This window comes from Poecilia formosa, unplaced genomic scaffold (genome assembly GCF_000485575.1).
Source record: "Poecilia formosa unplaced genomic scaffold, Poecilia_formosa-5.1.2 Scaffold64, whole genome shotgun sequence".
Lineage (NCBI taxonomy): Eukaryota > Metazoa > Chordata > Actinopteri > Cyprinodontiformes > Poeciliidae > Poecilia > Poecilia formosa.
Genome location: NW_006800003.1, coordinates 179,405 through 196,597, shown reverse-complemented (window position 1 = coordinate 196,597; position 17,193 = coordinate 179,405). Strand labels below are relative to the sequence as shown.

The 17,193-nt window shown below is 40.6% G+C and overlaps 3 protein-coding genes across 10 annotated transcripts in view; 1 reads left to right on the top strand and 2 right to left on the bottom strand.

Annotated features, from left to right (window-relative positions):
• Positions 1 to 1,933: 1,933 nt before the first annotated feature.
• On the bottom strand, positions 1,934 to 7,096 carry cops5 (COP9 signalosome subunit 5). The gene is made up of 8 exons (XM_007554488.2): positions 6,786 to 7,096; positions 6,087 to 6,321; positions 5,115 to 5,243; positions 4,203 to 4,268; positions 3,975 to 4,060; positions 3,775 to 3,886; positions 2,910 to 3,058; positions 1,934 to 2,165 (listed from the first exon to the last, which is right to left on the bottom strand). Exons 1-8 carry the CDS (start codon positions 6,920 to 6,922, stop codon positions 2,075 to 2,077), a joined length of 1,005 nt encoding a protein of 334 aa, XP_007554550.1. The 5' UTR covers positions 6,923 to 7,096; the 3' UTR covers positions 1,934 to 2,074.
• A 508-nt stretch (positions 7,097 to 7,604) lies between these two features.
• On the top strand, positions 7,605 to 15,917 carry LOC103139707 (centrosome and spindle pole-associated protein 1). 6 transcript variants are annotated; one of them, XR_001662425.1, is made up of 24 exons: positions 7,605 to 7,932; positions 8,009 to 8,097; positions 8,186 to 8,280; positions 8,401 to 8,478; positions 8,735 to 8,836; positions 8,915 to 9,273; positions 9,390 to 9,467; positions 9,797 to 9,891; positions 9,975 to 10,071; positions 10,278 to 10,335; positions 10,405 to 10,655; positions 10,762 to 10,862; positions 12,084 to 12,169; positions 12,276 to 12,423; positions 12,626 to 12,709; positions 12,800 to 12,858; positions 12,994 to 13,137; positions 13,217 to 13,321; positions 13,410 to 13,508; positions 13,627 to 13,734; positions 13,826 to 13,886; positions 14,076 to 14,195; positions 14,426 to 14,552; positions 15,250 to 15,917. XR_001662425.1 is itself a non-coding variant. In XM_016672678.1 (23 exons), the coding sequence occupies exons 2-22, from the start codon at positions 8,046 to 8,048 to the stop codon at positions 14,192 to 14,194; spliced, it is 2,382 nt and encodes a 793-aa protein (XP_016528164.1). In that variant the 5' UTR covers positions 7,605 to 7,932; positions 8,009 to 8,045; the 3' UTR covers position 14,195; positions 15,250 to 15,917. The 6 variants fall into 6 exon arrangements, 1 of the variants encoding a protein (XP_016528164.1); XR_001662424.1 differs by having other exon boundaries at positions 7,606 to 7,932; positions 10,408 to 10,655; positions 14,073 to 14,195; XR_001662423.1 differs by having other exon boundaries at positions 7,606 to 7,932; positions 14,073 to 14,195.
• The window catches only part of arfgef1 (ADP-ribosylation factor guanine nucleotide-exchange factor 1 (brefeldin A-inhibited)), a 52,793-nt gene continuing 51,292 nt past the window's right edge, over positions 15,693 to 17,193 (bottom strand). For all 3 annotated transcript variants that reach the window (XM_007554485.2, XM_007554486.2, XM_016672677.1), the window contains one exon: positions 15,693 to 17,117. In XM_007554485.2, the coding sequence (XP_007554547.1) occupies positions 16,896 to 17,117 (222 nt within the window). In that variant the 3' untranslated portion in view covers positions 15,693 to 16,895. The remainder of the gene's footprint in view (positions 17,118 to 17,193) is intronic.

Genomic DNA, 17,193 nt, shown 5'->3' with positions numbered 1-17,193 from the left:
TTTGACCAATTGTATATTGTTTTATGAACTAAAACTGCTTTAATATCTCTATATTATTCTCTTTGACCCGTCAGTTCACCAAGAAACCTTTGAGGCCTTTTCCAGAGCAGCCAATTTAAAATAGATGAGTTTACACACAGAAAGACTCCCTCCAAAAACTAATAAATCCATTTCCAAAGTAATGTTTTTGTTTTGAAAGTTTTATTATTTATGGGTGTAAAGGTAAATAAATGTTTCACAAAAACAATTAAACACTTTCTAGATTGTATTTAAAAGGAATAGTTTAAAACACAATTTTTCTTTTATACTGAATTGTGTGAGGAAAAGCTAAAGTGGAATGGACAAAGTGGGATCACTGGTTTGGCAAATCTGAGTTTAACAACAAATAGTTATATTTTTATAATCTACCAACATTATACATAGGTGGAGCTACTTAAAAACTTTTTTTTATTTTTAAGGATCTCTTTTTGCAGTTTACATTTCCCTGTTATTGCTACATTACAGAGATAATATTTCAGTAAAACACACCGAGTCAGGAACCCACCACATGCAGTGACCCCTGCATTGTTAATCTACATCGTACCATGACCTGAGCTTCCTGAGGGAGGGACCGCCCTCTACTTATGCAGGAGCACATGGTGGAGAGGAAGTGTTTTGTACCTCCACATTTTTAGGCCGCGTTCTCCATCTTCACACACATCGCTGCCGCTTAATTCGTCACCGGCCCAAACTAAACATCTCAACATCTTACCTGGGACATTTGAACTACAGGACCTTCTTTCGGTGTCCGTAATCGATAGCTGCTAATCTCATTAATCATCTGCACTCATGGCAGTGTCAAACGTTTAATACATTCACCCTTTGAAGGAATAGGGACGTACTGTGGAGTTAAAATACAAAGAAAACAAAAACATATATATGGTTAATGGATTTTTTGGCTTTTCCTAATGCAATTTTAGTCATGCATGCAAATGTCCATCTGGAGATAATCATTATGTTTACACACTGAACAAGTTCAGTATGTTTCGATGAATCTAAAATAACGAGGAATGGGGAATAAGGGAAAACAATATTAGCCGTGCATATTTTAAATACTTCATCAGCACTGTGACAGACATCCACGCAATTCATTTAAATATCTGGCAAAAGCCCAAGCTAATCAGTGGGTTTTTTGCAGAGACCTTATTTAACGAGTTTACCTTCATAATTAAATTTAATATAGCAGGGTTCAATTTTTCTACCGTGAACCTGAAGAACAACTTAGATAATAGTTCGAGAAAATCATTACAAGCAGTTGTGCCACAGCAAACGCGCATGAGAAACACCAGGCATCTCCTCCGAGGCCCCGCCGGGATTCTCCCCTGCGCAACACACGACGTTACAAACACACATTAAACCATTACAATACCAGAAAAACAAGACGCGACACGAACGCAAGTCAAAACAGCTGTCAAGTGGGAAAAAAGAGGCAGACTCGGTGGACGTTCGCCTCGATGAAGAGCAGACACGCCGGGGTGAATGGACTCCTGTGTGCGCGGCCCGTGCCTCTGCGCTGCATCACCGCCTCCACCGCAGCCGGCGGCTTCGCCGGCGCGTCTGCCACCGAGGGCCGAGCGGCGCGGAGCGTGTGAGCCCCCGCAGGGACGTCCCAGGCAGGGCAAGGCGATCCCCGCTGAGCCTGTGCAGGAGCTGGAGTTCGTCATTCGGTTATGTAATGCTGCGACGCGGTGGGAGCCAAATGTGACCACAGTGGGTTATTTAAATGTTTTGCTGGAGAGGGATTTGCCCTAAAACGTGTTTCATTTAGAGGCCTAAATACACACTGTGTGTTTAGAGTATTTGGACAGTAATGTTTGCCTTAACTACATTATTCAAATGATCCACTTTGCCAGCTGCAACGCGACAGAGCACATAAAAATATGTTCACGCAGGATGGTGCCTTCAATATTTTATTTTCTTTTTACTGCAGTTTTGTTCAACAAAAACCCTCTCAAACAAAAACGGTGGTAATCTCAGCAGGAGTACAACCAGTCATGCACAAGAAATTATTTCGAGATAAAACTGTGATTCAGTGTTAATTGCTGGACGTGTTGATTTGATTGAAGAGTTTATCTTTAATGACTTGGGACATCAGGCCGTGAATTGCCTCTATGGTCGTCTTGCAGCTGAAACAAAGCAGAGTGAAAAATGAAGATTAGCAGTCGCAGCGGGAAGGAAAAAAAAAAAAAAAAAGGAGGGAGGCAATACAGAGACGTTACATCTGCATGAGAATCGCTCCGTAGACTTCCATAAAAAATATATATTGTTTAGTTGCAGAACAAATGTATAATGGTTATAACTGTTTAAATATTTTAAAAGGCAGATGTATGGAGTGTAAAATTATTCCATCTTATCAAACAACTTGACTTTAAGTAATAGGGCGTGTAAAAATACAGTCAACGTAAGGAAAAGGATGCATCGTTTTTGACATTTTACACAGAAAAATCAGAAAATGAGGAATGCATTTTCTTTTTCAATTCATTACACTGTGATAAATCTAAATGAACCAGAGTGCACCCAGTTGCCTGCAGAAGTCACCTACTTACTTAGACAAAATATAAACTTTTTGAAAACATAAGACTAACATAAAAATGGTGTACTGTGGGGTTGCTTTTTATAGATTCCCGTAATATGAAAACAACATTGCTACAGAAGTATCAATTGAAATACTCCAATAACTTCACTATAACTTTCATAATTTTACTTGCAAATAGTTAAGAAACACACCAGAAACAATCTCCATTACTGTATAGCTTATGTTACGAGTTTGACTACATTTGCAAGGCAAGGTAGGCAATTAAGTCAAACGTAAAGTGATTTAAAGCAAAAGTGTGATGGATTTTTTTTTTTTTTAATGAAAAGATATCCACCTGTCTCGCGTCGCTTTGGCCAGCTTGTCCTCGGACTTTCTGTCATGCGTGTCGAGGCCGAGCATGAAGCTCCCTCTGCCCAGCTGGGCCTCCGACTGCTCCAGCTTCTCCGACAGGTCGAACACCTGGCCCGTGGTGTAGTCCGAGTTCTGAGCGTCCAGCACACAAACATTCAATTACACACAAAGAAACCAACCCATGCACAATTTGCCAACAAAAAAAGAAAAAAAAACCCAGACAACAGATTTTTCCACATAAAGAACAGCAACTAATCTGCCCAACAAGCTGCTGAAAACACTTTGCGAGCCGTGGTGAATGACTGAACGTCGGCGAAACGTTTGCTTAAGGTGAGGCCGTGTTTATAGTGGAGAAGGTAATTAAAACACAATGACTCGGAGTGGGGCCCCTGACGAGGGGGACAGTGTAGCAACTGACAAAGCCTGTCCCCCGCGGAGCAGCTTGTTCTTGACATCTAGTCAATTCATCTTCCACCACAACGTCAAAGAGCTCCCCGCTTGGACAAGCCTGATGTCTGTTTAAGGTATTTAGAGGAGCGCACGACAGAGTTACAACAACCGTAATGCAAATTGGCATGATGGGTTTTCAATATTCAGACCAAACTGCGGAGGACGGGTGGGGGGGTGAAGAATCTCGTCCAACTTTACTTCTAAACTGTGTTAAAAAGTTCACATACAGCTTATTACTAAAGCCAACAAACACGGGGACTTGGCTAATATGCGGCAATAAATCACAACATCACAAGCTGGCGACCACATGTCCAAATGAGTTATAGTCTAATAATTAACCATAAATCAAAATGCCAAACAATTAGAGCGCATTTTGATTCTTGAAGTTGCTTACATACCGTCAGCAGGCTGGAAGAACTTAAGGTATTGACCCAGTACTTGTTCCAGAGGAGTTCCAGGAGCTTTCTATCAAGGGAAGACTTGAAGTAAGTCACCTCCAGGGCGTAATACCTGAATAGGATACGTGTGAGGGAAAAATATGAGCCGCGAGGGCAGGATCAGAATGCAAGAGCGACATTATAAACGCAAATGTACTCACTGTTTACAGTGCACACCGAAGTCCTCTATCTTGTTCAGAGGGATTGTCTGATATTCTGACGGCCCCTCATCTGGAGGTTTGTAACCCTGAAAATTCAAGGTTGTTTATTTACATTTATGAACAATATAAATAATAATACTACTACTAATAATAAAAAAATAAACTACTAAAATAAATAAAAATTAAAACAGAAAACGAACTGGCTCAGGAAACGTAAAGACGTTTTACCTTTGGGTATGTCCTAAAGGCACCGAGGTTGACCTTCCCTGCAGAAATAGTCCGAGTGGGGTCGATCTACAGTAGAAAGGGGGGGAAACAAAGTCAGAGGTCGTGCGATCCTCTTGGGACCGCTCAAATCTGGCCCCCAAGAGCCTCCCACTCTGGCTGTCAGTGTGCTGAAAATACACACTTCATTATACGACGCCGCCAGCATTTAAGTGCTGCTGTACCAAATGAGGTGTACAAAGGATATATGTTTGCAACAACAACAAAAAAAATGTACAGAGCAACTTACAAAGCCGCACTGAGACATAAATAAATCTTCTCAGTTACACATGTTGTGTTGTGTTTTGTTTTTTTAATCAGGGATTCTGAAAGTTTCAGGGACTTAAAAGTTAATACAAAGATAATTTGAATTAAGACCTGTATAAGCGACTTCACATTTAAATCTGTAGCTTATTTAGTCCCTTTTTAGTTTATATATGACCCACTCCATCATTTAAGTAAGTAAAATTCACTTTTCTAAATCGGAAATTTGTGTATTTTGGCAATACCAAACTATTAGAATCAATCTTTTACAGTCAAGTCTTTTTAGATATCAACTTTCTTCTGAAGAAAGAAAGTTTCATAAAGTGGAACGTATGAAAACTTTGATTTTAATAGCTTAAAATACAATAAAACAGACTGAGCTGCAGAGAGCTTTCTGATGTGAGAGGGCTTTGTGCCTTCCTGTGTCATGAGCTGAAAATCATCAAATGTACGAATTTAAGACCGAAGTCAATATATTTCAAGACCTCTTAATGAAATATTTAAGACCTAAAGTGTAAAATTAAGATAAATAAATGTACAACTTTTCAATGACTTTATAAAGACAGTATGTAAATAAAAGTTGTTTTTAAAAAAAATATATTTCTGGCTTACCACAACTGCCACAAAAGGTTCCTGAAACTGCTGGTTGAGCATCTGAGTGCTGACGTCTATGCCTGACAGCCAGCATCCGTAGCCTGGGTGACTGTGGTACCAGCCAATAGCATTTTCCAACCGACCGACCTAACACACCAGATTGCATGCATAATGTCGAAAAGTTAAAAACTTACAGCAAGAATGATGGCAAGACAATACTTAAACATGGGCTTTGATTAAAAATGACAGACAAAAATAAAAAGTCTACCTCGGCATAATCATTGGTAGTTTAGGAGTTTATTTTGGTTTTTCACCGTTCAAAAGTTTCAACTTACAGAAATAAATTTGTAAAATCTATGAGACAGAAATTACTGATTTATTTGGGAGGAGGGGAAAAATGATTGAAAAATATATTCTTATAATTACCAACATCCTGCCGACTGACTAGAAGTACTAAAATTGACGTTTGAATTGTTCTTAATGTTTTACTTGGAGAATTTTTTTTGCAGCCTTTTCAATAACTAACGTACAAGAACATTTTAAAAACAAAAACCTTCTGGGACAGATAAAATAGGGATAATTAGCCTGTTAACTAGAAATGCCGCACATGGGAATAGAATAGAGAACTTCATAATTAAGTTTGTAGTATTAAAATATTAACCATTTACAAAGGTTGATAGTGAAAGAGTGGTAACTCCATCATGTGCATCATGTTAGCTATTCTAAAACACAAGTATAAACTGCTGTATAAAAAAGTCTGTTGGGTTTATTAAATTATTAAAGGCAAGTTTTACCTTGTAGCGGCTTATTTTATAGTTTGGTTGTTCAAACTAAGACAAAGAACTCTGATCAAGAAGTTACTTACTAAACTATTCTTGAGTCACAATAACAAATTCACAGAAAAATCAGGTAGCAATCCATAGAAAGTTTTACTTTTTCAAACCTGAATATTCTGGATTTTTCTAACCAACGAGGAAGTCAGTTTCTCACCTGTTTGGCATTTTCAATGTAGGCGGCCATGTATTCATAGGCTGCAGCCTGGGCATTGACTCTGGTTTCAGTCCCCTCCACTGGCAGCGCAAAGCTGTCCATAATGATCATGGTTTCTCCATCCACCTTCCCCAGCATGAGACCCATCACCTCCAGGTTTCCACCGGAGCGGGCGTGCATCACCATCTTCAGCAGGGCCAGAGCTGAGATCTTGCAGTACTTGAAGTAGTGGTGACTGGAGAGACAAATAATCAATCACAAATAAGCACTCTGTCTATTTAAACTGTTTTTACAGTAAATCCGATTTAATGCACCACTCCTCTAAGTCGTACTCTCATTTTATAACCATAATCAAATACTCATGCATAGAATTGCATACACACTTTGGAGATAAATGGCTACAAAAATGCTCGTTCCATGTACAATGTTTTCTGTAAAGTGAGATAAATATGATTATGACTCTAGATCTAGGCGATCTCTAGTCTCAGAATATGTTTACTGAAGCCACAACTCAAATGTAGACCTTTGTAAACAAACAACGAACTGCAGCTGCAGTGGGCAACCAGCATGTTAGCTTTTAACTAGCTTTAATTTTTTTTTTTTTTTTACCAGAACTAACAGAATAAATACCACACAAAGTAGCCCAAACATCGATTTACACAAATGCTCAGCAAAAACAGACAACACAGTCAAACATACTCCTTTGTCCATGGCTTCGCGGCGAGGATTTCCTGCTGTTGTTTTTTGTCATATTTGTAAATTTCATCGATGCTCTGCACTTCTTGCATTCTGTTGGAGAGCTCCCATGTTTTCTGAGCCGTGCTGCTCCCGGCCATGGTGAAATTTAACGGCCAATCACGACACCTGATGTGTAAAAAAACAAAAAAACAAAAAACAAAACACGAATTCCTCCTCTAATAAAAGGCGAAAACTGGTGTTTCTCCAGAGATTGTTGGGGCCTAGCATCCACTCGCTCAGGAAGCCATGACAGTTGGACGAAACCAACGTGCCAGTACTAAAAAATGTTGACCTTTTGTCTTAGCGCTTCAGCAATCTACAGTTAATAAATCGGTGATATAATTTTTATTTAAAAACGTAATATTTAAGATATTTATGTGATTTACTACGAGTTATAACAACTGGCGCATGGATTACTCTTCTTAAATCACAATCATCACCAACAGATGGTATAGTCCATAGAAGACCGCAACTGACTGTTAAGGATACACTGCCATCTAGCGGCGGTTTCATTCATATCTCGAAAAGTAAAATATTCTCAAATTTGTCAAGTATTATCCTTTGAATCCCTTTGACTCTGCCTGCATTACTTTAATAAACAGCTATGTTTTTATTGTCACTATGTGCATGCATTTATTATGGAGTAAAGATGCAGTGACATATTTACTCCATAAAGACTAAACTACATAAAGGTGAAAATGAACAAAACAATTATATATATATAAAACACTTTTTTTTTAAAATGTTTTTCGACAATAACAGAGTATACCTTTTTTTAAATGCCCGGTTACTTTTAGTTTTTATTTTATTTTAGTCTAATTTTTGTTTTGTTTACGGTTTCTTGCTGGTAACTGCAGTGAGTCTGTCGGGACATCGTGTCATGGTTGCCCGTAGCAACGCGCAACGCTTCATCCATTGTGCCTCGATAAAGCGGATTTCTCATTTGCGTTTATAAAACGGACTAACAACTTTTTAAAGCTAAGACGCTAGGTTTATCTGACTATTATGAAGAAAGACTAATTTCTTTAGTGTTTATAAACGACAGCGGGATATTTCTCGACTACAATGACGCAGGAACAGACAAGACCACCCAGACAAACAAACCGAGGTATGTGCTTCATAACAGCGGCTTTGGAATATACGCAAACAGTGTTGAATACTTAGTTTGTGTTTGTCGTATACAGTCAAAGACTGATGTTGGGCAATAAATAAGTCTCCAGGATGCCTCCATCCGCGTCAACAACTCAGGAAATAACCCAGAATCTAGAAACAGGTACTATGCAAGTCTGTGAAAGTGTTCAAGTAGTATTTTTTTTTTTACAGTAGCCTAGCATGGAGCTACATAAGATGTATTTTTCCAGATTCAGGAATAGCTGCTCTGGGAAGAGATTATGAAAAGAAGAAGCAGAAGTTGCTGCTGGAGCTGCAGCTGGAGTACAAAGATTATGTTGCCAAGGTCTGATCATTTTCTCTGCTAATCCAAGAAAGCCTTTGAAAAATGCTTACAACTCCTTACTGTTCTCGCTAAGCTCATGTGGATTCAATCGACTGTTTTGTTTTGTTCTGCTTTCTTCAGAAAAAGGATTGTAAAAGTCATGTGCCTGGGGAGCAGCAGGGTCTCTCCTTACCTATTGAGGAGAGGGTATCAGTAAAGGTGGGTGATTGTTCTGTACATTTTTCTTGTTTTCACTTGGGGAAAAAAATGTTAAAAGCTTCTTTGTCTTGCCTCTTTATATTTATTTGCTACTTTGTTTTGAAATATGACATATAAGCACATGTCCACAACATAGCAATACATTTAGAGGTTGTAACAAAACCAAATGTGAAAAAAACAAAAACAAAAAAAAACTCAGTGGTACGAAGACTTTTAAATAAAAGTACTGAGTATGTTTTCTTTCAATTTGTCATAGGAACGATTGAGAGAAGAGCGACAGAGAGAATACAACCTTTTCCTACAGGAGCAAGCTCAAAACAGAAGGGCAAAGAAGGGAGCACATCTGATTACCCCTAAGGTATGAGTAGAGAAATACATCCTTAAGTGCCAACCTTAAGAAATGTGACTTAATTTCCACATAATTTATCATTTTCAGCCAGAACATCAATCATCGGATGCTGTAAGCGTAGCCAGTCCCGGCTCTGCTCCGTCCTTCATGAACTCCCAGACAAGCACTCCGCCCTATCAGAGGGAGAGTCCCGTATCCGTGAAAAATGCTGCCACTCTGACCGAGGCAGGAGACTACAGAGGAAGCCCAGACACCTGGAGTCCCTGCTGCCGTAGGCGAAGGAGATGGGAAGTCCATCAGCCGAAGAAGACGCACAGCTCCGAGGAGGAGCTGAACACAGAGGAAGAGGAGGACTATGACTTCATACCCCGTAGGAGGCGAGGCAGAAGCACGAATGAGCAGGAGTGCAAAGAGGAATGGGGAACCCCTGAGCATGGACAGAGGAGGTGCAGCTTTTTTTTTTTTTGTCAAAAATGACTTTGAACTTCAACAGGGTTTCATTGGGAATTGATTCATAGCATCTTGACTGAATGCACTCTGTTTTGCATGGGCTTTATGGCAGAGATTTGCGAGACATAAAGGAAATGGAGGCCCTTGCCATTCGAGACCAAAACAGCAGCGACGGGATCTGGAAGGCGGAGTAAGCAACCTCGACTTCTGTTGACTGCTTGAGGTCAAAAAATATTTTACTTTCAAGTAAAATCAAAATCAGAATTCCTTTTATTGTCATTGTTCAAGAAATAAAGCACGACAAAATACAAAAAAAATAGCAACTTAAATCATTATAATAATAAGGTAACTACTTTAAGCTGTTGCTGCGTCACGACTTTCTGCTCCAGGTTAGTTTTTCCGACATTGTGGCATCAAAAACACACTTTACAAACTTTCGTAGCCAATAAAGCGCCACCTTATAAAAATGGTAAATGCTCAACAGTTTAAGCAAGTCGTAATTTGTGTATCTTTGATCAGCATTAGTCAAACACCACAGAACCTGAAGACAACAGCAAAATCTACACCCACTGCCAACCAAGACGAGAAAGAGCTCGCAACCGGACTAATGATCGGTAAGGTCCACTGTTATTAGTGCTTCAAGGGACGTCCGTTGATGGATGTGTTGCTGATGGATCATCTGTTGTTGTCAATGCAGGGGCAGTCGAGGATTGGAGCGTTGTTCAAATGAAGAAGGAGCAGTACAAGCAGGAACTGCTTAGACAAATGGCAGAACAGCAGAAAAACAAGAAAAAGTTTTTAATGAGGGAGTTATAATTTAATCCTCAACACCACTCATAGTAAAAGTGAATTCAATCAAACGCAGGAGATCATCTAAAAAAAAAAGGAAGAAGAAGAATTTATATGCTGCTTGAGTGTCTGTGAACATTTCAGGGTTAAGTGGATGCATAGTGAACTCAGTGTCAACATGTGACGGTTTCTAAATACCTTTTGTTATCAGGGAGAAGAAGTCTGTGCTGAAGCTCGGTGCCGCTGAAGCTACAACTCCTGAGAAAGAGGTAGACGGACTGCGTTTATAGAAAAAACTAAAATATTCATTTCAGGTTGTCTAATTATTTCTCAAACAGCAGATTGGCGCTGCGTCTCATCAGGACCGGAGCTTGGAACAGGACGTTTCTGATGCCCCGGGGTTTGATCCTAAATATGACAACCTCTTTGAGAGCTCACAGCCCAGAACTCTTGGACAGAATCCCCTGACGAACTTCGGTCCAAACTGCAACCAGCTGCCTCTGTGTGGGATGGGAGCGATGCAAGCGGTCCCGCCGTTTAATTATTGCAACACTTTCCCTGGCATCCAAGGGCAGGTGGCCATCCCATGGTAGCTAGCAGTTGCTTTATTTCAGTATATAAGAGTAAAATGAATACCAAAGTGAACACATTTTGTATGTGTGCGTGTGTGTGTGTGTGTGTGTGTGTTTTTGCAGGGTTCCTGTTGTTCCTCCTGGATCTCATGTAGTTTCCAACGGTGATGCAAGCTGGTATGAAGGACCCAGAAAGCAGGATCCTTATTCTAACCAATACCTGAGTAAAGTATCACAGTCACATCATTCAGTCATGCATGCGATGTCGTGTCAGTGTGATGATTGGTGTGTTTGTCACGGTATCTTAAAGTCAGTTTTTACAGTATGGATTGTCACAGCCCAGAGCCTTCAGTTTTCCTGTTTTAATTACAATAACCTGCAAAACTATGCATCAATATTGATTTTTTTTTCTCACATTTTGTCACCTTACAACATATTTTGTTGAGATTTTATGAGTGTGACCAACACAATAATGGGTTGTGAAGTTGAACAAAAATTATACATACATTTCTTTTTGTTCTGTTGCAAGGAGACTTGGAGGCTCAAGTCTTTTACGTGCTCTAACAAGTTTTCATCAAGTATTGCCCTCTATTCATTTCCCCCCATCTCTGCTGAGGAACCGCCCCAACACAGCAACATGCTGCCACCACCATGTTTCACCATGGGGATGGTCTGTTCAAAAACAACAGATCACTTTGAGGAAAAGGAAAAAAAATTGTACAAATAAGGCAAGCAGGTACAACACTTACTGCGTTTACGTTTGGAGCAGTGATGATTATGAACCCCAAAACAACAGCTGCTGTAAGGAAGGATCTGTGCTAACGCTCCTTTGTCCACCTGGGATGCCACAGAAGGAGCTCTCCAGTTCAGCAACAACTTCCACAGAACAGGAGACTTTATACAGAGATTGAATTACATGCAGTCAAACTATTTAATGACCTTGAAGGCAGGAGTTGCTCTGGGTTCTTAGCTTTATTAGAGGTCCCAGGTATCAGAGAAATGCTCACCGTACTTTTCAGATTATTTTTATTGTAGATTTTTTTTATTGGAAAGAACATTGGAAAACTATACGTCCTTTTCTTTCTGCTTTATTGTCATGCACTAGTTTGTGTTGATCTGCCACCAAAATCCTAATAAAATACATTTAAGTTATTATTTGTAGCATGAAAGCATGAAAAAAATCAAGAAGTATAAATAGTTTTGCAAGATGCAGGAAGTAATGTTTAAAATGCTCATTTGTCTACTGTTATTGACGTAAAACCAGACTGTTCTCTTTTTATAAAGCAGGTTCTGTTTAGAAATATTTAATCCTTTTCACTTTTTTCATCTTACATTAAAACAAACCTTGATATTAGAGTAATATTACCAGCTATGACTTAGTAACAACTCACAAAATTGTTACGCTATTTTAGTTAATCGTATCTTATTTTGAATTATCTTCACAGATGGAGGAGCTCAGCAGAAGGAGACATGTGGGACTTCCCAACGGAGCGAGAGCACCGAGAGATACAGAGAGGCACCAAGACGGCAGGTCAATAATTACTGTATCTCAAAGAAAAACAAAAACAAAAACATGTGTTGATTACACAGCACAGCACCGGTGACTGGGACGGAACATCCGGGCGTTCTCTGTTCAGGTTACGGAAAAGGAAGGATGGACAAAAAGAGAGAAGGAGAAGAAGAGGAGAGAGGCTGCTCTGCAGGAGGGTGAGCTGGTGGTGTACGACCCCTGGGGAAAAGGCGGAGGAGGAGCTCCGATTAGAGACAAACACGGAAACCTTGTCAGTAAGTCGACTGCAACTTGAAGCTTCTTCTTGCTTTACAAATTAGTAAGTCAGAATTTAGCGTATCTGCTGAATTTTAGTCTAACTAAAATCAGATCTGAGTTGAGTTCTTTTTCTTCTTTGCTTGTCTTGAAATGGAAACCTTAGCTGAGCATTTCGGTGTGGAACTCTTCATTTGTTCATTTTTCCGTCTCCGTTTCCAGGTGACCTGTATCAAATGCGCAGCTTTAATAATAAGAGGATGACCTCTCTGGGAGCAGAGCTGGAGTCTCCAATTTCTCTGCAAGGTCTCTGCTTAATCACTTCTGTCCACATGTTTGTGTTTTGGCTGTTTCTCCGGGTTTTTTCCCCCCACGTTCTCATGTCTAATGTTGTAGAGTCGAGTCATCCGTCGCCTCTGCAGCAGGACAGGTACACAGAGGAACTGAGACAACAGGTAGGTTAGGGAGGATTACAGGGACTTACTGCATTCATTAAGCCTAGCGGAGCAAGCTTTCCCTTTGGAAAACTTTTAATTATGAAAGTTACTGCGTCAGTTTTATTTCACCAGCCTGTCAATTCATTCAAACAGATCGAGGAGAGGAAGAGAAAAAAGGCAGAGGAGCGAGAGCGTGTTCGGATTGCCGAGGAGGACGAGGAGAAGAAGCTGGCGATGGAGAGGGTCCGCATACAGCAGCAGTACGAGGAGGAGAAGAGGCGAGAAAAAGAGATGAGGGTGAGGGCTCACACAGTGCCACACCAGCTTCATTCTCACGCCGCATTCGTCAGAGAGTCACCTGTCGTTCTCTCCGCAGAGCAAAGGCAAACAGAGCAACAAAGCTGAAACTCATGACATCGAGAAGGTTCTCGGCAAAGAGCGGAAACATCACAATGCACCTCAGAGTGTTCGTCAAAATGAGGTACCAGATGTTACCAGGAAAAGGAAATCTGTTGATAGATTTGGCACAGATCATCAAAAATTGACTCAATTTTTTTTATTTTTTACAGAGACGGGAATCTCAATCCATCCCAGTGTGGCACAGGAAGTGTTCAAATGATGTGACATCAAGTCCTTCATCTGCCATGGGACCGCTTACCCCAAGGACTGTAAGTTAGCAAGTGAGACTGGGGTGAAGGTTTGATCCTCAGGCGGAAACAGCACTAAACGTGGAAATTTGTGGTTTTATTAAACAGATAGTCAAAGATGGACTGTGTGTTCTCTCAGTTGTTTTTGCAGAGGGAGCCGTCTCCTCCCATCCCAACTTTGCAGAGGAAGCAAACTAGTCTTTCACCAAGTCCGTCATCTGACATGAGCTCACCTACTTCAAGAATTGTAAGTCGGTTAGAAGTGCACGCAAATATTTTCAAAGTCGTCAATTTATTGTAGGGAACTTACAAATAAACAATTTTATTTTTTTTTCCAGGAGCGTATTGTATCAGCACCAAGCATCCAACCTGTTCCTGAGAGGAAGCCTTCGATACCCGGTGAGTCTGACATAAACACCTGGATACAAATATTCAATCCCGTAGACAATTTATTTCACATTTTGTCAGATATTAATGGATCTTTTGAGGATGTGGCAACAGTTCAAGGGTGTAAAACTTTTTAAATCGCACTAGAATTGCGCACCATCCCTCATGTTTTTAATCCCAAGTTACTGTGACCTCCAGCAGGTCAACAGGAAGTGATCAGAGAGCTGTCAACCCTCCGTAAGTTTCTGAGGAGAGAACAGAGACAGCTGGAGCTTCAGCTGAAGGAGGAGGCTCACAATCCTTACCTGCACAAGCATTGAAGTACGGTCATATAGTCGATACTAGATGTTCAAGCCTGCATAATTCTGTCTCGTTAAAATACAGTAATGCTTTTGTTCTCTGAATGGGTAAAAGAACTTGACCCGGGCAGCTCATCAGAGCAGATTACCAGTGTTGACAAGTTTTAGCTTCTAACTTCTGCAACTTTCCTAAAACCATGTATGGTAAGTTTTTTTCTCCAAATTTATCAAATCTATTTCACTCACATATAGAAGATGATCCAAAGCCGAGGCTTTTGAATCTGCAAACGTCAAATCTACTGAAGTACTAACTATGGGTCCTTCATTGCTCCTGGATTTCCTGAAAAGGAAACCTTGTGGGACTTCAACTTCCTTAGAGGTACTTGTATTTGCAGTCTTGATACCTAAATTCACTGCGAATAGAATTAAGGGCAGCAAATCTGAGCCTTGATTTCCTCATACTACCCACTTTCCAGAGGCTTTTCAGTTCGATACGTCCCTTTAGCCGAACACTTGCTTCTCATCTCTACGAGATCCAACCGTTTTAACTCTGCAAACTGAGAATACAATAATACTACTTATGAATACAAGCTATGAAATGAAGCTGATAAAGATGCCATCCGTTGGTGTTATCCAGAAAGTCGAGTTCGCTCGCAAGAATGAAGTATCCATTCTCCCAGAAGGCAGAGTTACTGTCTCGCTAGAGGAAAGAAAGAAAGCTTTGACCCGTTTCATCAGAAAATCCGTTCAGATATGTTTATTTTCCAAGACACTGGTAACAGTTTTACCATCAGGCAGGGAGGGGGATAAAGGAAGAGCTGCTTCCTGCACCCTCCAGTGCTCTCCTCCATCAGTCGAAGGGTCAGCTTAGCACTTTGTGTCTTTGCCAGAGAAACGGCAGCCAACAGCAGCTCATGGCTCCACTCGGCAGCTGGTGGCGATACAGGGAGTCTGCTGGCCTCATCAGCTGCAGGGTGGAGATAGCACCAGGCCAGGCAGTAAAAATCTGTTTCTCGTTTTAAAAGTTTTCCTAAACAGATTAATATATATATTTTTAATTTTCTTTTACTGTGCAGCCCCACAAAACGTGAGCCGGACAGGCGCATGAGCTGCAGCGGCGATGTGGAGGATCCGTCTCCGTCTCGGAGGACAGAAACCTGGCTGAAGCCCGGCTCACATCCAACCAAAAAACAAAACCAAAACAAATTAGAAATTCAGGATGCAGGCTGGATGCTTCGCCCTGGCAGAAATGCCACATCATCCAGTTCCCCATGAGTCGGACTCCACAGGGTGTTTCCATTTACTGTGGCTTGAAATCTTAATGTTTCCATAGCTGCAGATAAGGAAACTCATGGGGACAAGTCTAACTACATAGTAAATGCAAGATAATCTTAAAACGTCTGTATATTCTTGTAGCATTTTTTTAAATTCATGCATTAAAATGTACTTTTAAACTAAACCTGAACTGCGACTGATTATTGGCAAAGTTAAAACTCACCGATTCTTCATTCAAATCAACCAAGTTCAAAAACTTTATTGACCTAGAACCTGATTAGAATGCCAGATGATGTATCGTACAGAAAGTTGTACATAATCTTTTGCGAGATAGAAAACTTTACATTGCTGTATCATATACATTTAGTTTTCTACATCCATGAGCAGGAATGCATCCAATTTACACTTAAAGCACGGCTAACATTTGTAATTTTCTCTATACATATATCCTTCCCCAAACCAAAAAAAAGAAAAAAAAAACCCAAATATATTATCAAGTTTTCTGATTTTTGTACAGTAGAGCGATAACTAAACTCACATGAAAACAGAAATTAGAATAGAGACTTCACAAAGCAGCTAGCATCAGTTTGCTTCCTTGTCTTCCGGCGCCAGAAGCCCAGTTATCGTCACGTCTTTTGTTAAAAACTTAAGAACACATAAAAATGGAAATAATTTAACCCTTCACTTTCCACAGTCTTGTTTAATTACAAATCATACCGTGTTGGACAATCAGGAGGAGGTGGTGCAGTCAAATAAATTATCACAAAAGAAAAATCTCCAGTGCATTCGGAAAAAAAACAAAACAGAACAAAAACAAGATCAAGTGCAACAACAATAAAAAAAAAAAAAAGTCCAGGAGAAAAATAAACAAAATCTAGTGTTGTTATTATTATTATTATTATAATAAGATTATTTTACACAGCGGCAGATCTGTACAACTAGTTTCATCCGAGAGACTAACCAACGCGCTAATGTTAGCCGTCCGCAGTGCAGAGAGATCGTCAGCCATGTGTGAGAGAGAAATTTCAGAGTTGCTGAGTATTTTGCATGTAGCTGAAATCATTCATTCTTCATTTTTTATTTTTATTTTTTAAACGTACAGTAAGAAGCACACGTGTTGAGATGTAGATCAGAGATATGGGTACATGTCAGTTGCTGATCAGTAGTTTTATCCAGTGGAGGCGTCGCTACACCCGGTGCAAGACATTATTGTTTTTTTAACGATGAAGCAGACGACTCCGTCTGTGAGGGTCAAGAGTGTTGGGGCGGGGCTTTCACCCTCCAACCAATCAGGTTAAAGTGTTTGTCGTACAACAGGAGGAAGAGAGGGAGAGCGGGTGAGGTGGGGGGGCCCTGAGGAGGGGCCCTGAGGAGGCGCAGCACAACCGCACATTTCTGCGGTGGGTTGGTTTGTGTAGTAGGCGGAGGGGTGGAGGAGGGCGCAGCATCACTGGGCCTCCTCCCCGGCTTCCTCCCCCACCTCCATGTCTGTTTCTGGCTCCGCACGCCTCGGCTCGGGGTCCGGCTCGGGCTCAGGCAGCTGTGCAATGTTAAAGACGAGGCCGATGCGCAGGTAGAACTTCCTGAGAACGGCCCGCAGTTCAGGGATCAGGTCAAACTGCATGATCTCACACAGGAGGGGGTAGTATCTGGATGCATGAGCCTTGAACTGAAAGACACAGAGGTCAGAGGTAATCCAACAGTATCAATGCCTCTCAAAGTTTCTCTTATTTTGCTACAAATCT

Excerpts from the sequence above, each read along its gene's own strand:
- LOC103139707 (XM_016672678.1), top strand. The coding sequence starts at position 8,046 with ATGCCTCCATCCGCGTCAACAACTCAGGAAATAACCCAGAATCTAGAA. Across the intron at positions 10,656-10,761 it reads GGGCAGGTGGCCATCCCATG|GGTTCCTGTTGTTCCTCCTG; the intron begins GTAGCTAGCAGT and ends GTGTTTTTGCAG. Across the intron at positions 13,735-13,825 it reads GCTCACCTACTTCAAGAATT|GAGCGTATTGTATCAGCACC; the intron begins GTAAGTCGGTTA and ends TTTTTTTTCCAG.
- cops5 (XM_007554488.2), bottom strand. The coding sequence starts at position 6,922 with ATGGCCGGGAGCAGCACGGCTCAGAAAACATGGGAGCTCTCCAACAGA. Across the intron at positions 4,061-4,202 it reads CCTTTAGGACATACCCAAAG|GGTTACAAACCTCCAGATGA; the intron begins GTAAAACGTCTT and ends TTGAATTTTCAG. Across the intron at positions 2,166-2,909 it reads GCCAAAGCGACGCGAGACAG|CTGCAAGACGACCATAGAGG; the intron begins GTGGATATCTTT and ends GCTTTGTTTCAG.